Below are 17,073 nucleotides of genomic sequence, written 5' to 3'. Positions count from 1 at the left end.
CTGTGAATCTTTGCTCTGGAAAATGTGAATGAGGTCTCTTTCAGAAGAGACACCTATTCCCCACAGCGTTATTTAAAGGCAATAGGCAATAAAGGCAAATTAGAAATAAATAATTGATCTTGCTGCTGATGATCTCGTTTATTTTTTATGAGACATAGAGGCTTTAATAATAATTTCGGCCTGTTATATAACCAGCTTAAAAGTCACCAGTGTGTCTTGAGATCTACAGTTATGTTTGGATTAACTGATGAGGAGTATGTACTGACAGAGTGTGTAAAAAGTGATTATTTTACAGCCTGTTCTGCTGGCTGGTCCTCTGAGGAGGGGAGGGGGAGGGAGAGGGGTTATTGGGGTCGAGGGATGTGTCATCTGAAGCTTACAGGAGGCAGAAGTGGATCCCTCCTAACTTTTAACAGTCAGTGAGGCTCTGAGATCTCAGATCAACAGCCTCATCAGAGTCTGCCCCCACCCCACCGTCACCTTCCTCATCCTGACCCAAAGGGAGACACCCAGTGGTTGTCCTGCATAACCTGTCAGTCTGTCTTTACAAACTGAAAATAAATCCTCTCAAGCTGTGTGAGTGAGTGTGTGTGAGTGTGTGTGTGTGAGAGAGAGTGTGTGTGTGTGTGTGTGTGTGTGTGTGTGTGTGTGTGTGTGTGTGTGTGTGTGAGTGTGTGTGAGTGTGTGAGTGTGTGTGTGTGTGTGAGTGTGTGAGTGAGTGTGTGTGTGTGTGAGAGAGTGTGTGTGTGTGTGTGTGTGTGTGTGTGTGTGTGTGAGTGTGTGTGAGTGTGTGAGTGTGTGTGTGTGTGTGAGTGTGTGTGTGAGTGTCAGTGTGTGGGAGTGTGTGTGTGTGTGTGAGTGTGTGTGTGTGTGTGTGTGTGTGTGAGTGTGTGTGAGTGTGTGAGTGTGTGTGTGTGTGAGTGTGTGTGTGTGTGTGAGTGTGTGTGTGAGTGAGTGTGTGTGTGTGAGTGTGTGTGTGTGTGTGTGTGTGTGTGTGTGTGTGTGTGAGTGTGTGAGTGAGTGTGAGTGTCAGTGTGTGTGTGTCAGTGTGTGAGTGTGTGTGTGTCAGTGTGTGTGTGTGTGTGTGTCAGTGTGTGTGAGTGTGTGTGTGTCAGTGTGTGTGAGTGTGTGTGTGTGTGTGAGAGTGTGTGTGTGTGTGTGTGTGAGTGTGTGTGTGTGTGTGTGTGTGTGTGTGTGAGAGTGTGTGAGTGTGTGTGTGTGTGAGTGTGTGTGTGAGTGTGTGTGTGTGTGTGTGTGTGTGTGTGTGTGTGTGTGTGTGTGAGTGTGTGAGTGAGTGTGTGAGTGTCAGTGTGTGTGTGTGTGTGTGTGAGTGTGTGAGTGTCAATGTGTGTGTGTGAGTTTGTGAGTGTGTGTCAGTGTGTGTGTGTGAGTGTGTGAGTGTGTGTGTGTGTGTGTGAGTGTGTGTGTGTGTGAGTGTGTGTGTGTGTGTGTGTGTGTGTGAGTGTGTGTGTGTCAGTGTGTGTGTGTGAGTGTGTGAGTGTGTGTGTGTGTGAGTTTGTGAGTGTGTGTGTGTGTCAGTGTGTGTGTTTGTGTGTGTGTGTGTGTGTGTGTGTGTGTGTGTGTGTGTGTGTGTGTGTGTGTGTGTGTGTGTGTTTGTGTGTGTGTGTGTGTGTGTTGGACCAGAGTAATACTTTATTGTACATATTCTTCTTTCCTGTCAGACCTGGCTCTTTAAACCTGATCATTGTTAGCAGCTAATAAAGTGAGATTGGCATCAGGCCACAGATAAACAGACTGTTTTATTTTTTATTTTCTTCTTTTGTTTAGCCCCAGCCATGACTTACTCAAGTGATATGGATTGAGGACATTAAGTGGCCTTCACACTGCTATCTCTGGTGATACTGAAGCCTTTACACTACTTTCGAAGTATTAAAGGAGACCTTCAAAACCATGAAACACCTGAAAACAGCTCTGAACTTAAAAAGAAGCTGCCTCGTGGACATAACAAAAAATAATTGTGTTGTTGTAATTGATCTTGTCAAAGCTCTGTGTAAGCTCTAGGGGTGCTAAATGAATCTGAATTCTTAACGTTTGCAGTTCCTGTCTTTTATATTAGTTTGTTGTGATTGTTTTTCAAAATTACAGGATCTGGTGAATGAAGGCACACTGATTAATATAAACCCAGTGTCCTGCTGATATTCAAACGCTGACTGCAGCACAGTTTGAACCACTGCAGGTGGTTACCTGAGGTTTGGTCGTATGTGACCCGGTGACCTTACCTTGACCTGTGCAAGGTGGGACGAGAAGGGCAATGAGTAGGCAGCAGCTCAGTAGCAACAGGACGGCTGCAGCTCGGGCTGAGGACATGTCGGCAAGGACAAACTGAAACAGAAGAAACAGACGTGTTGGACTTTGACCTGGAGTCAGTTTGTCAGCAGAGGATAAACACACAGAGGCTCCTGAAAGGTGACACGGAAACGTCTACAGCTGATCAAAGGTTTGAACCAGCTGAGAAAGAGACATAAATCTAAGCTGCTCCTGGATCAGTTGTTAACTCACAGGCTGTGATGTGTTCACACTGCACTCTAAAATCCAACTCAGTTTGGCATTAAAAAAATGTAATGAGCCTGCAAAAGGCAACAACTGTCTACAACAATATCAAAGCTATTTTCTTACTCTCTCTGTTTTTTTTAAATCAAATTTTGGATGAAAAAGCACCATTTGTCCCGAGGATGAGTCATTAGAGGTCAGGTCAAGTTATCTTAAAAATTGAAAGGGTTAGTCCTCTGTAGAGCAGGAAGAAGATCAGAAGAGAATTTTCAGCAAAATCTCATTCAAAAGTTCAAATAATCAATTCACATGTATAAAAATGTTAATTTTGATACTAACAGTTTACAAAGTGATGGTGTGTTATCAGTTGAATCTGTAGACCTCATCAGCTCTCACAGCTTTACTGACAGTATCAGCTCATTGGTAGTTTTGTATGGTTCTTGTTAACTCTCAATATTACTTTCAGAATCAATAAAATCAAAACACGCAGTTACACACCTGCAGTTATACCACTGCTGCAGGAACAATATTACAATAGAAGCGATGCAAATGTAAGCACGACACACAGAGCTATATAACTGCATTGATCATTTAAATGTCCAGACACACTGACAGGATCAGTCAGAATCTGATGTTAACAAATGAAATGTGTTTTCTACTCATCAAAAAGATCCCACACAGTCAGTGGAGGTTTAAACAGTGAAATAGTTTGAGCCATTATTCTGCTGTCTTTTATCTTCAATGCTGAATGTTAATCCGTCCTCTCTAAAGAGTTTCCTCTGTCCTGTCAAGTTGGAACGGTTTAAAACTGTTTTCAGTTTTGCTGATATTTGCTCAAATATCTTATGATGTGCTGCAGTGACATCACTGCACCAATTGAAACATTTATAATGAATAAATAAATAAATAAGCTGGAAAGCTTTCACTGCTTAACATAATTCATGATAGTTCAATTATATTTCTTTCTGTGAAGATTCACAGATAATGTTTAAGCTAAGCTCAGAAGCATTTAACATGATTAAATAAATAAATGTGTTAAAGTGAAGAACTGAAGATAAACTTGAATCAGATCAGACTCAGTGTCTAACTACAACACTGTCAAGCATGGACTGGACATAGCATTGATAAGAAGGAGAAAACTGTAATCAGGGCCAAACTTTGATATGCCCGGCTTTCTTGTAATAAACATGACACTGCATCATTGTTTTTGTCATTTCTGGCCTCCTCAAACAACATTCCTTCCCCACAACAAAACTTCAAGCTATGAGGGTCAAGTGTGATTAAGAATTGTGGAAGATTTCAGGCAAAGCTTGTTGTCATGAAGCTTTCTAGAAATTCTCAGAGGTGCATGTGTGAAAACAGCTAAAAATCAAAAAATAAAGCAATTCTAACTTTCTGCCCATCAGTAAACAGCAGAAGGACTCAGTAAAAGAGTCTTTGGTGACATTTTCCTGAGAAGATGGCGGAGACTAAAGTCAGATTCTATTCACAGATTTTGATAATCTGAGTCCATCCAGCAGATCCCAGGTCAGATCTTTGTCCCTCAGTGAACTCAACGAGCTTTTTAAAGATCACACACACACATGTGAAACCTGACCAGCTGACACTAACTCCGTCCTGTCAGTCCTTGAGGTTGGAGTTTCCTGATCCTCCTGTAGCAGACAGGAAGTCTACTTGTGTGTATTCTCACAGCTTTGTGAAATAAACAACAAACCAGTGTGGCACAGTGGGTGCCAATAAAGACATGGGTTATTCAGAACCAGACTGTAAATATGGTTCTTTAAGCTGTCAATTGAATGGCCCTGTTTGAACAGACATTTGCTGCCAGCTTTAAGTGGACACATATATATATATTTTTTTGGACTTCAGTTTTGGCTTCAGTTTTCAAAACCAGAGATTGCCGCTTGATTCATACAGACTATTTGATTTCGAATAACCTCTGAATAAAGTCAGGAAATAATTTATTTTGTGCTTTGCAGCTGTACAGTCTAAAATAAAAGAAAAGAAAGTTGAAAATGTGTCATGGTAAACTGAGCTGGTTAAGACTCATCTGTGGAAAACTTGAAAAAGGAAGGATTCTCAGTTGTGGAACAGGAAGATCAGTATTTAACATCTAAAAGAAGGCCTTTCATTTTACAGGCTCTTATATTGCTGCTTCCTTCTGAAAAAAAGGTAAGCAGAGAAGTTCACTATTGTAGTTTAGTTGAGGCTCTAATGGAGTTTTTTTTCCATTCCTCCAGGATCCCATAGCAACATAAACAAAGAGCATTGTGTAAAGGAGAAGAAAGTCTTTGAATGACAGATCTGGGGCCTGAAGCAAGTTCAGCATACTCTGGATCTCTTTTCCTGATCTGGCTTCACTAACCCTGACAAAGAGGAACACAGTAAGTGGTCACATGACACTGGTTATCAACTAATCCAGACTAAAATCAGCAAAGCTGAGTTTGAAAAAGTGCAGGAAGAACTGGCAGGAAAATAAAAATAGACGAGCGTGAATGAAGGCTCATAATATCTCTTCCCTATTGTTAGTGCATCTTACAATTTGTTGCTTAATTCTTGTGGCATGTTTGACAGTTTGAGATGTATATATTACAGCTGGTAACAACAGAACATTGTGGAGCTAATAAAAATGTATATTTAAATAAAACACAAAGCCATAAGTAGGCTATGTGTATTTTACATCTGAACACAAAGTACAAAGCTCTGGTATTTTTCAGTCTCTGTTCAGGGAGGATATAAGCAGAGATATCCTGTGTAAAAACATACATAGTATATTGTCGGTGTCTCTCCCTCCTCTCTTCTCTTGATCAGCTCACAGAGCTCTCAGGCCAACAGATTTGATTGGTCAGTAAGCTGAGTTTCATTCAGGTTGATCTCTTATCCTGCTCGGAAGCAGGTTCTGTGTTCAGCATTTTGTGGTTCCCCGATAAGAAGTGAACCACCTTTGTAGACCTGAAAATCTAGAGTGTATGTGTGTGTGTATGTGTGTGTGTGTGTGTGTGTGTGTGTGTGTGTGTGTGTGTGTGTGTGTGTGTGTGTGTGTTGGAGCAGAGCCAGAGACTGTATTTCCCAGATCCTGTTCACTTCCTCTCAGGGATCTCAGCTGCTCATAATGGACTTATTAGAGCCAGTGCCAAGCAGCTGCTCTTCTTCTTTTTCCTCTTCTGCTTCTTTTCTTTTTCTTTTCTTCTCTTTCTACCCTCTCTTCCTCTTTAGTCTCGTGTTGTCCCAAACCTTTGTTTCCCTTTTCTTCGTCCTTATCCTCCTCTTCTATCATCACATGGGGCGGATGTAGTTCAGTAGTAAAGTTGGTCGTTTGTATCTTTTATATTCTTGTCTTTAGTAGCCGCTGTGATGCAACAAACATTGCAGACCATATCCGACAATGAAGTAATATCAAATCAAATCAAACCAAACTTTTCGTCTCCAAAATCTAAAGAAGAAAACATCTGCCAGATGATCCGCTATACCCATTAGGCAGTCACTAAAGCTGTTTTTCAGAGTTGCTTGTTCAAATACACACCATCACAACTGGAGACTATCCCTGATGGATAGTAAAGGGAGGAGATCAGGAGGCAGTAGGTGACTTTAAAAGAGCCACTCAGAAGTACCAGCTGAAGCAACAGAGTCCAACACTATAATGAGATTTTTTGCCTCTATATCCAAGTGTATCAACATATATATTAACTAAGGAGCAGGGAAGAACATACTGCCCATCTGTAAACATATTAAGCGGTTTCATTTTGGCATAGAGATCACACCAGTAGCCCATCACTTCATTCCACATGGCCACAATTTTACTGAATGTGTTTTCACAGCGGCTCACATTCAACTCATTTTCATTAGGGAAATTTTCTAGGGCAGCAAAAAAATCTGGGTAAAGTCAGAGTGACAAATGTTTCTCTTTGCGTTCACATGCAGCTTGTCTGTAAACCTGAGGAGCTTTCAGGAGTTTTGCGCATGTGTAAAAGCACCATAACTCAGTCTACCCCCTGCTTAGCAGGTAGTGCGCATTGAAAACATTTTGAGAGCCTTAGAAAGAACCAGCACAATTAAAAACTACCTGAAACTCACAGTAAAGCTCCTGAAAGTAGAAAATAGCTGCATATTCAGATGACCATTTACCACCAGAAACACCAACGAACTCTTCACACAAAGTTACTCTTCCTTTAAATGAGTGACATTGGTTGACTCTCTGACACACTGAGCTCAGCTTCATGTGTTTGGACCATGAGAGAAAAGCAGCAACAGACTCAGAGTTTTCACTTTTGTTGGAGCAAAGCTTCCATTGCTTTCAGTTTTTGTTCTAAGCTAAGGTAGGCTAAGCCTAACAGGTAGTTGAAAACCAAAGGTTTCCATGAATCCTCAGAAGCCTCATTAGTGTAAGCACCTGGACGTGCTGTGGCAAGGTGTTTAAATCATGTGATAGCTTCCAGCTTCCTGTTCCTACCTGCTGCTTCCTGTTTTTATTTCCTCCTTCTTCTTCTGCTGATTTGATCTCTTCACATCTCTTCTTAGTGTCTCCTGTCAGCTCTTCATGTTTTGTTGTTTTCCCGTTGTAGTAAGTCTCTTGTTCTTCTTTCTGCTCCAAGCTTTGGTCTGTTCAGCCTGTTGCTGTAGCGACGGACCTTCAGGTTGCTCTGCCCACGCGCTCGACTGGCAGGCGGCGGGAAATAACGAGCAGGATCATTTTTCCAAAGCTTACTGCAACGAACACAACCTTTGCAAAGACAGGAACTAACATGCCTGGAATACTTATTGTGTATCTGTATGTGTGTGTGTGTGTGTGTGTGTGTGTGTGTGTGTGTGTGTTTGAATTCTTTTCTTTCAGTGTGTTTGCTTGAGAAAGAAAAGAATGAGGGGAGTGTGTGCGTTTGAGAATGGATAGCAACAGGTGGCCAATTTAATGCTTCAACATACATCTCACAAACACACACACATGTACACACACACGCACACACATGCATGCACGCACACACACCCACACACCCACACACACACAAATATATGTCTTTTTGCATTTTTGAGAAATGCATCAGATACTCTTAGGAATAAATCCTCAAACAAAGTGAGAGCAAAAGTTTATATGAAAAACACATAAACAACATGGTTCAACATTCTTGGTAAAAAAAAAAAAAAAGCCAAGGACTGTTCTCACATGTCTATCTACCACATTTTGATGAAAATGCCTAAACTTTGAATTAAGTAACTTTCAAATTCAGGTCTTTAACTTTTTACAGTGTAGAATCAGTAGTTTCAGGTACAAGATCTGAATACTTAATCCACAACACGTGAAAACAACAAAGATGTCTGTAGGAAGACGTGAGACGTGAGGGGACGTGATCCAGGCTAGCGCAGCTCCCTCTCCTCAATCCTCTCCATGCTAAAGCACATCTACACTTTGTCAGTGTGATGATGAGTTATGCCATATGCCATGAGTTGGCCATATATATATATATACAGACACAGAGATCAGGTATGTGGAGAAAGTATGATCATAACTGTTGTGCGTTTTCATTTCATATAAATGGGCATAAGGAAAAAAAGAAAAGCCTCACACTATTTGGCAGGAAGAGTATATCTTTGAATTATTTAGCAGTTTAAAATGTGCCTGCCAACACCTCTCGTTAGCATTGATAAATGATGCTAATGTGAAGTTAGGAATCTGTGGAATATGGATGGTGGCGTTAATGTGTCCCTAAAAGTAGACTAAATAAAGCATTAAATGAATACAGTAGTTAACATTTGATCTTTCTCTCCCTCGGTGTGGCAGTATCTCAGTCTAGAGGGTCTTGGGTTGGGGAACCAGAAGGTTACCGGTTCAAGTCATGGTGTGGATTAAATTTGAAATTTGGAAATTTTGGTGTGGAAAATTGATGTTGTTGTTGTAGCTGGAGATATGCGATTTCACTTCCTGTGCACTGCCGAGGTACTTGGATATTGAAAGTGTAATTCTATTCTATTCTATAAGGAATCTATCTATCTATCTATCTCTCTAAACTAACTAATAGTTAAACACATTTCCATAACACATCAGCATTTTTAAGGGTGAGGATGTGCTTGGCCTGTGTTTGTGTGCTAGTGAAGCTGCAATTGGATTGCTCCAACAGAGTTTCGTTGTATAACATGCAGTGACAAATCTATTCCATTTTTAGAAGAATTCTGCCCTCTGTTGAGAGTTGGTATGAGATGAACATGGAGTTGAGGGGAGAGATCTATACTGCTTTTTACTTCGGGGTCTCGGGGGGCTGGAGCTGATCCCAGCTGTCATTGGGGCGAGAGGCAGAACACACCCCGCTGGTTACCAGTAAATCACTGGACTGACACAGATAACCAGCTAAACTCACATTCACACCTACAGGAAATTTAAAGTCATTCAACCGGACTGTTTGAGGAAGCCGAAGAGAATCCACAAATGCATGGGGAGAACGGGCAAACTTCACATAGAGATGTATTCAAATACAATGAGCCACTGAGGGGCAAGTCAAACATTTTACCAATACAACTACAGAGCCTACGAGGCGGATAATAAGGGGGACAGTGTATTTATTATAACTGCTTTTCTTTTGTTTAGTATAATGAATCATACATTATTATCTTTATTTAAAAGCAGGATTTCTAATGTTGGAGATGAGGTAGAGCAAATTTTGAGCCATCCAGTAATGGACTGCAATTGTGGAAAAACATGCAGATTTATTTCTCAGATTGATTTCTAATAAAATGTGGAAACAAGAAATGTCTTCTCATGTTTATCTTGTTATCCTCTGAGATCTCTAAAAGAGGAAGAAGAAAGTGTTCTGTCAACAAAATGACTGAAAATAAAAAACAAACGGTGAAAATAAAACTGGTATTACTATCAGTACAGCGCTGCATGTGCTCCACATAAAGGAAGGTCTATTATGTTCTCCACACAACCAAACATTTTGATGTCTGTGTTCACCTCTGCAGCACTGATTTTTCCCTTTGACAAGCTGCTGGGAATTTCTTCTTTTTTTAAATAAAGGGAGGTAATCCTCTTTGATGAAAGTCTGCAAGACAGGCTGAGGTTGCTGCAGAAAGTTGCTATTTTTTTTCTTACAAAAAAGGAATGTAAAGAAGTTGTTTTTAATGCTCTGGGAGTCTCTGCTAAAGAGTCCCTTCGTTGCAGCAGATTGCACAGAGCAGGTGCTTTATTGCTGCACAAACCCCCAATACATGAAGACAGACAGACTGTACTATCATCTCTGCAGGGACATGACAGACCTTTACTTGAAAACATAGTTCTATCTATTTACTGAGAGTTGATAGTGTAACGTCATTATTGTTTACACATCACTGCTTCTAGAGATATCTGTGGTCAATTAAAGATTTTATGTTTTATGATTAAATAACTTGTTGGTCATGCCCAAGCGGCATTAATTATGTTTGTAGCTAGCTGATTGCTGAAAGCTACAAACATAACGTTCTTAGCTTTACGATAACTAGCTACAGTTGTAAAGTAGACCCAGCTGACAGGTACAGACATGTGTCTTGTTTGATCAAGTACAGCATGCTAGAACATTTAAATGAATACGATTTTACTGCAGAAAAGTTTTACTGCCAAATGTTTATGCAACGCTTTTTAAATCTGCACTTCAAAAGACACGAGTCTGCAATGATGGGAAAAAAAACCTCTGACTATGATATATTTTCTATCTGCAGCATGTTTCCAGTCTCTGAAAGTCTATTTTCAAAATGAAGTGAAACCAGCAGCTTACTGAAGGAAGGAGATAAGTCGAAACACTACATAAAAAGCAGGGATTGAAGGTAAACAGCATCAAACATGTGAAGATGAAACACTAACTAGACATTATTGGAAAATGTAGCATGAATAACAGCTTTGAGAGCTTTTTTCTGTCTACATTTGAGGGCAGATTTATTGCTGGTAAACCTTTGAAAATATCTGTCGTTTGTGTGTCTCAACTACTGCAGTTCTCGTCACTGACAGGTTGGACTCTAATCCACAAACAGGTACACTGACTCTGCCCTGCAGGTGGGGAGTGGATGGGGGATGCTGCCATGGCAACTGGAGGAGAAGGAGGAAGCTGGTAGCTATGGACAGATGCAGGATGAGGAATCTGATTTTCTGCAATGTTTCCGACAGTTTCATCAGACTGATACTTAAACGTTCTTCAGGCTCAAACTGTCATCAGTGTTTCCTGTTTTCAACACAGAGATCCTCCAAATGTGTCTGGATGTGTGTGTGTGTGTGTGTGTGTGTGTGTGTGTGTGTGTGGATGTGTGTGTGTGTGTGTGTGTGTGTGTGTGTGTGTGTGTGTGTGTGTGTGTGTTTGTGTGTGTGTGTGTGTGTGTGTGTGTGTGTGTGTGTGTGTGTGTGTGTGTGTGTGTGTGTGGATGTGTGTGTGTGTGTGTGTGTGTGTGTGTGTGTGTGTGTGTGTGTGTGTGAGTGTGTGTGTGTGTGTGTATGTGTGTGTGTTTCCAGGGATCCGTTTCAAGTTTAAACTGGGCTCAGCTCTGGGACTGGGGACTCTTTCACTGGATTAACTGGATTTTACTGGATGACAGTCAGCATTAAAACACATTAAAGGCTCCAGAATCATCAGTGCTGATTACATGAACTGATGATTCTCTGCTGAAGAGTTAAAGTTGTTATTGTTCACTTTAACTTTGGTACAGTGTTTAAGTTCTTGTTCTTTGCCAGAGTACGGTCTCCTGTATTTTTATTAAGTGAGCTGTGTTCCACCGCACGCCCCCTCTCTGGAAGGGCTTGGGTGACTTGGGCTTTCTCGCTCCATGTCCTATTGTTTACAGTAAGAGGGGAGACTCAGAGGGCAGAACAAACACCTAGCTGTGGGAGTGTCACCCACCTGGGGGAGGGGCTACTGCCCTTTGTGATGTCATGAAGGGAAAATCCCCAAACGGCCTGTTTGAGCACACATTTTCTGAAAAGTGGAGCAGGCAAAAGATGGAGAGGATGGACTTTTCTCATAAAGACATGCAGTATAGGGACACATATTAGTGTTAGAAAAGCATGGTTCTGATAATAATTGTCATAATATGTGACCTTTATGGAAGGAAATGGCACTGGGGACAAAAGGGTGCCTGTCTCTATTTTTTTTACAGAGGGAAATCTGAACCGAGAACCAGAAAGGAGTAGCTGAAACTCAAAGTGAAGTGGATGAATTAATGGTATCTTCATTTATATGTTCATTGTGTTCTTTTAACTATTTGACTTGGTGTATTCTGTGTTTCAGACGTTAACATTGGCATATGGATATTTGTACGTGATGTATCAGAAGTTTCAGTGTTCAGTCAGACCCTGTCTTAAATTCAGGGTCCCATCATTCAAAGGGCACATTTGAAGACAACATACACAGCAGTGCATCAAAGGCTCTTTATTTCAAAGAGTCCTTCAGAAGCAGCCTGGATGCATCCATTGGCCCACAGATCCCAAGATTTATTGTGCACCAATTCTGATTAGATGGTGATTAGTTTCAAGCAACCAAAGATTAATATTTTGGTTTTTAACTCAGTTGAAAAGCTAGAAATACAAATGTAGAAAAAAAGAAAACACATTTTAATGAATAGGTTAAGTTATTTGACGTTAGCTATGTGAGCTAGTTCAGGTGTAGCTTTGGAGGTTGCTAGGTGACGGAAGAATGCTTAGAAAGAATGGGTAAGAGGGAATCCTCTGTGGACCAGGCTGTTTCATTTCAGTACGCCCTGAGCAGTCTACACAGGCTACGGAAAGTGGGTCCTTTGTGGGCTTGGTCCTTCAAAGGATGTAACCCCCGAGATGACACACAGTCTGTGGTTGTACTTTGATTGAGACTTTTGATTGAGACTTGATTGAGACTCACCCTGGTCTTGCTTTACCCTCATCAAAGGTATATTTAACTGAGCTGATTAAGTTCATATTTAATTCAAAGACCACCCACTATTAACTGACATCACACCAAATTACACCGTTACATTCATACTGAACACTGTTGTGCGGTTATGAAGATGCTCAATGTCAAACACAGGAGAACATAAAACAATGTTAAAGTTTGATGTAGGCTATATTTAGGAGTCAACACATCTATGTTCAATCATTATTAAGGGTGAACATTAACTTGATACAAGATGGAAAGGGCAGAATAAAAGCAAAGAGAAGAGACCTCTGTGTGTCAGTATGTTCCTGAGCTTTTATTATGAAGGCCTGGTATTTATAGACTGACTTTTACAGACCGCTGAAGCTGAATGAGGGTGTTTGATCCCGACAGAGCAAGTCAGCATGACTCTGTGTCAGGAGCAGCAGCTCTGAAGGATTACAGAGAAATAAAGAAACCATGCTGCTCTCTACTTTCAGAACATCAGAGCCATGACAAATGAAACACAGTGGTGCACAAATTTCACTGGAAGCCATAGGTTTGTGGTGAACAAAGTCAAAAGTACGTTACATTTACTCAAGCCTATAATTTAGTTTTTACAGTAAGTATGATGGTCTTATACTTTTACTCCACTCTCTCAAAGGAGAATATGGTCGTTTTTGCCTTTTCATTCATTTCTTAATATTGGAATGTGAGCTATTACTTTTTAATCTAGTCAGACAGTTTTATTTTTAAAATGTTATCTTGCTAAGTATTCATCATAGATGTGTGATTTTTTTTTTCTTGACCAGATAACCTCAGTGTGATCCTAACAGCCGTGCTAACGAGATACCATGGAAATCCCACAAACAAGACGAGCAACATTCATCATCCCAAAGCACAGTAATGTGAGGCAGAAGAGACTGTCAGCAGGTGGATTAATGCTCAGTAAGAAAACAATCTGACAGATGAACTCAACTCAAAGAGAACTCATTAAAGTACTGCCAGCTAAAAATTTCACACCCTGCAGTGCTGCCTTTTACTTTAGTTAAAGAATAAATACCACGCTGTAAAAACACTCTGTTACAAGTAAATGTTAAATGGACTTGAGCTTGTATATTTCTTTTCTGGTCTTCTGACAACTCAAAGCTCTTTTACACCACAGGTCAGACCTACACATTCACACACTGATGAGGCTGCTATTTAAAGTGACCATCAGAAGTAACTAATTACAGTCACACACTGCCGTCGAGGCAGCGGGAGCAAATTGGTTAAGTGTCTCACCCAAGGACACATGGGCAATGTGGCTGCAGGAGCTGGGGATCGAACCCCTAACCTTCTGGTTGAGAGACGGCTGACTCTACCAGTGAACCACAGCCGCCCCAAAACTAAAAGTCCAGGTTTTAAATCTAACTTCAGCTAAAGCACATAGGCTTAGCATAATCAGCAAGATGTATTTTAAGTTTTAAATGTACAAAAATAAAAATCTACTTTAATACATTCTATCACTAACTCGTTATAACATGAGCATGTGTAGCTGTAAAACCTGGATTTCACTGTTGAGGTAGTTGAGGTGGAGCTTATTTTGAACAATTTTGGATAAAGAGAGATCATTCTGATGATGGATTATTTAAAATACTGACACATTTTGTAAAAGTTAGTGAATCTCACATTGAATTGAAATAAATTAAAGACTTCTTACCTTGACCTCACAGCTTCTTGCGTAAATGTGACAATCCTCATCAATATTCAGAAAAGATTCGGTCAACACACGCTCATCAACATAGAAACACACTCACACACTGCCACACACTCTTCTCCTCTTCACGTTATGTACAGAGTGTGTGTTTGTGTTTGAAGCTGCATACGAACAACAAGGAGAGCCTTCCCCCCATCTGTCCTCCACAAGTCTTCCCTGCTCATTTAATACACTCCCTCTCTGCAGGGCCTGAGCCCCCTCCCCCCCACAGACACACACTCAGAACACCCCCTCCAACACACACACACACACATAAATATATATAAACTTGCAGTTTGAGTGGCGGGTTATGTGTATGTGTGTTTAGAAGGAGCCGGCCAGTCTCCTGTTGTTTGTCAGATAAAAGTGGTGTTAAATAGAATTTAGTCAGTCAACTTAATACACAACAACACTGTGTGTGTTTTCAGTGAGGCTTCATCTTCACAGTCAGGTGTTAATAAGTGTTGATTGAACTCATAAACACTTTGAAAGTCGCTTTTAACACTGTGCATAGATGAAGTGAAATCTATCTGATGCTGCCTTTGAAAACAACTATGAAAATCAAACTAAAAACGGTATCATTTCAGTTTTCCTCCATCCTCTTTGCTCATCTTTAAACTATCACAGAAAACATAATAAAAACACTAAGGAGGCCCGGATGAGTTAAGGTCAAAATATTTTCCAGACTTAGAAGAGTCCGCCCCAAAATATCTTAACAACAAAGACTAGTTTGGCTCAAAATATCCTCCCTTGAAAAATAAGTTACAGACAAATATCCAGAAGAGAATGTCAGAGTCAACACATTAGATGAAAACAAGTCAGAGAATAAGTGTAACATGATGAGATTGATGTATGCTGGTTGGATCACTCTGCTAATGAGAAAAAGTATGATGGACACAGATTTCATCCACTTAAGAGCAACACCACTTCCTTGTTCTCATCACATGCTACTGAGATAAACCATCAAAGGCCAGGATGACTCTCGAGGCTGCATGAACTGAAACTTGTTTTAAACGCTGATAAGAACAAGCTTATGTTTTTTAACAGATCAAAGACCAGGTCACAAAATGTTCCTGTGCTTTCTTCAGTTGATGAAAAGGAGATTGAAGTTGTACACTGTTACAAATACCTGGGTATATTAACTGATGACTCCCTTCATTTTAAACCACATGTACTGTGTCTGGTGAAAAAGCTGAGGCTAAAACTGGTTTGATACTGCCTACCATGCATCCTTCAGGTTCATTATAAACTGTAAAGCTCTGACTCAGTGTGAGTTGTACTCTCGGGTCGGATGGCCTGCTTTGGCGACTCATAGGCTCATACACTGGTACACCTTTATATACAAGGTCTGCTTCCTCTCTCTGTGTTTTTATCATGCAGAGAAGTACTGGACAGTATTCTTTGTGTTCTCAGGACCTCTTTATGCTCTCTGTCCCAAACGCTCGGACAGAAATTGCTAGAAGGGCTTCTAGGTATTCTGCACCCTCAGCCTGAAATCTGTTGCAGAATAACTTAAAGCTCAAGGAGCTGGTGTCCTTAAATGTTTTTAAGTCTAAAATGAAAGACATTGAAGCAGATTCTATAGGATGTTGACATTTTAGCTTGGCTGTTTGAACAACTGATTCCCAGATATGACTCATAGATGGTTCTATTTTAAACCAAAATGTTTTGTTTTGTAAATTGTACTGTGTTTCTCTTTGTGTGTCCATCTGTAACTTTGTGTTTTTGCTGCTGCCTGTCTTGATCTCCCTTGAAAAATAGGTTTTTAATCTCAATGGGATCAACCTGGTTAAATAAAGGTTAAATAAAAAAATAAATAAAATAAGGAAAAACGAGCTACAACCTCAGGGGTTGAATATTGAAGCCAATGTGGAAACGCAAAAATGTGCAGTGCCTGACTGCAAAAGATTGGACAGCGCTTTTTTTGTCTTCTGAACTCTCAAAGCACTTTTCCACCACATGTTTCATCCAATCAAAACACATTCACACACTGATGGCAGAGGCTGCTACATAAAGTGACCAACTGCCCATCAGTACTTTTCTATTCACACATGTTCACTCGCCACTGCCCAAGGACACCTCGACAGGAGAAGGGGATTGAACTCCTGACTTTGTATAGAGATGACCCACTCTACCACTGGGCCACAGGCATGCACCCTTAGGAATGAATGCACATTAGGTTCAAATTAAAATGCCCATTTTACAGCAGAAATAAACATGTTTACAGATTCAAAAAATAATCTGATATGAATAGCAAGAACGTGAAGCTCTCTGCTTCACGTTTTGGTCTTGTGCACACTGTCGAGGTTCTAATCCGTGTAGCATTCTGCTCACTATACATTAAGCCTGCTTATTACACAGATACTTCATTAAAAAATCAATAATTTGACACAAGATATTGATTTGGAAGTTATTTTAATGACTGAGGTGGCTGCTGTATGACAGAAGCTCTACCACTCTGCCTGTCTCTAGAGTGATCAAATGTGAGGTCAGAATCCAATCGGGGTGTAACTAATAACAAAAATACTCAAGTTTCTGTAATTAAGTAGCTTTTTGTGGTACTTGCACTTTGGTATATTTTCAAGTCTGTACTTTTACTCCTATTAAGTACTGAAAATCCAAAATTCTGCACACTACTCTTGCTCTGCATCATAAATTTATTTGAAAAAAATCAGCTTTCAGTCTTCTGTTTTTTTTCTGTTCTCGTGTCAGTCAAATTTCTATTTTGATTTGTGTGTTTGCCTTCATACAGTATATGTTAATATTGTGGTGAAATGAGACACTTCTAATAAGGCTAAATGCAAACAGGGCATTGGGAATGAGATGGGCTGGTTGGTAGAAGTGATTGTGAGCACTGAACAGAAAAGCACAGGAGTTGGAAGTAATTTAGACTGAAGATTTGGAGAAGCAGAAACCTCGTCTGCTGTTGATGCATGAAAAAATAACGGTTGAAAATGAACTAATACTCAGTATTACTACTGAGTAGTTTTGAGA

At 40.3% G+C, this 17,073-nt stretch overlaps 1 protein-coding gene across 2 annotated transcripts in view; it reads right to left on the bottom strand.

The window, feature by feature from the left end:
* Window positions 1-14,224, bottom strand: part of dlk2 (delta-like 2 homolog (Drosophila)) — a 28,511-nt gene extending 14,287 nt beyond the window's left edge. Inside the window, exons 1-2 of one of the 2 annotated variants that reach the window (XM_065959830.1) lie at window positions 14,044-14,224; window positions 2,241-2,343 (exon numbers count right to left, since the gene is read on the bottom strand). In XM_065959830.1, coding sequence (XP_065815902.1) covers window positions 2,241-2,328 — 88 coding nt within the window. In that variant the 5' untranslated portion in view covers window positions 2,329-2,343; window positions 14,044-14,224. Of the gene's footprint in view, window positions 1-2,240; window positions 2,344-6,961; window positions 7,318-14,043 lie in introns of those variants that run through there. The other variant, XM_065959829.1, reaches the window with a different exon arrangement.
* Between the last annotated feature and the right edge of the window lie 2,849 nt (window positions 14,225-17,073).

The sequence above is a fragment of the Labrus bergylta genome, chromosome 10, assembly GCF_963930695.1.
Source record: "Labrus bergylta chromosome 10, fLabBer1.1, whole genome shotgun sequence".
NCBI lineage: Eukaryota > Metazoa > Chordata > Actinopteri > Labriformes > Labridae > Labrus > Labrus bergylta.
The sequence above is the reverse complement of the archived record's forward strand: the minus strand, read 5'-3'. Positions and strand labels throughout refer to the sequence as shown.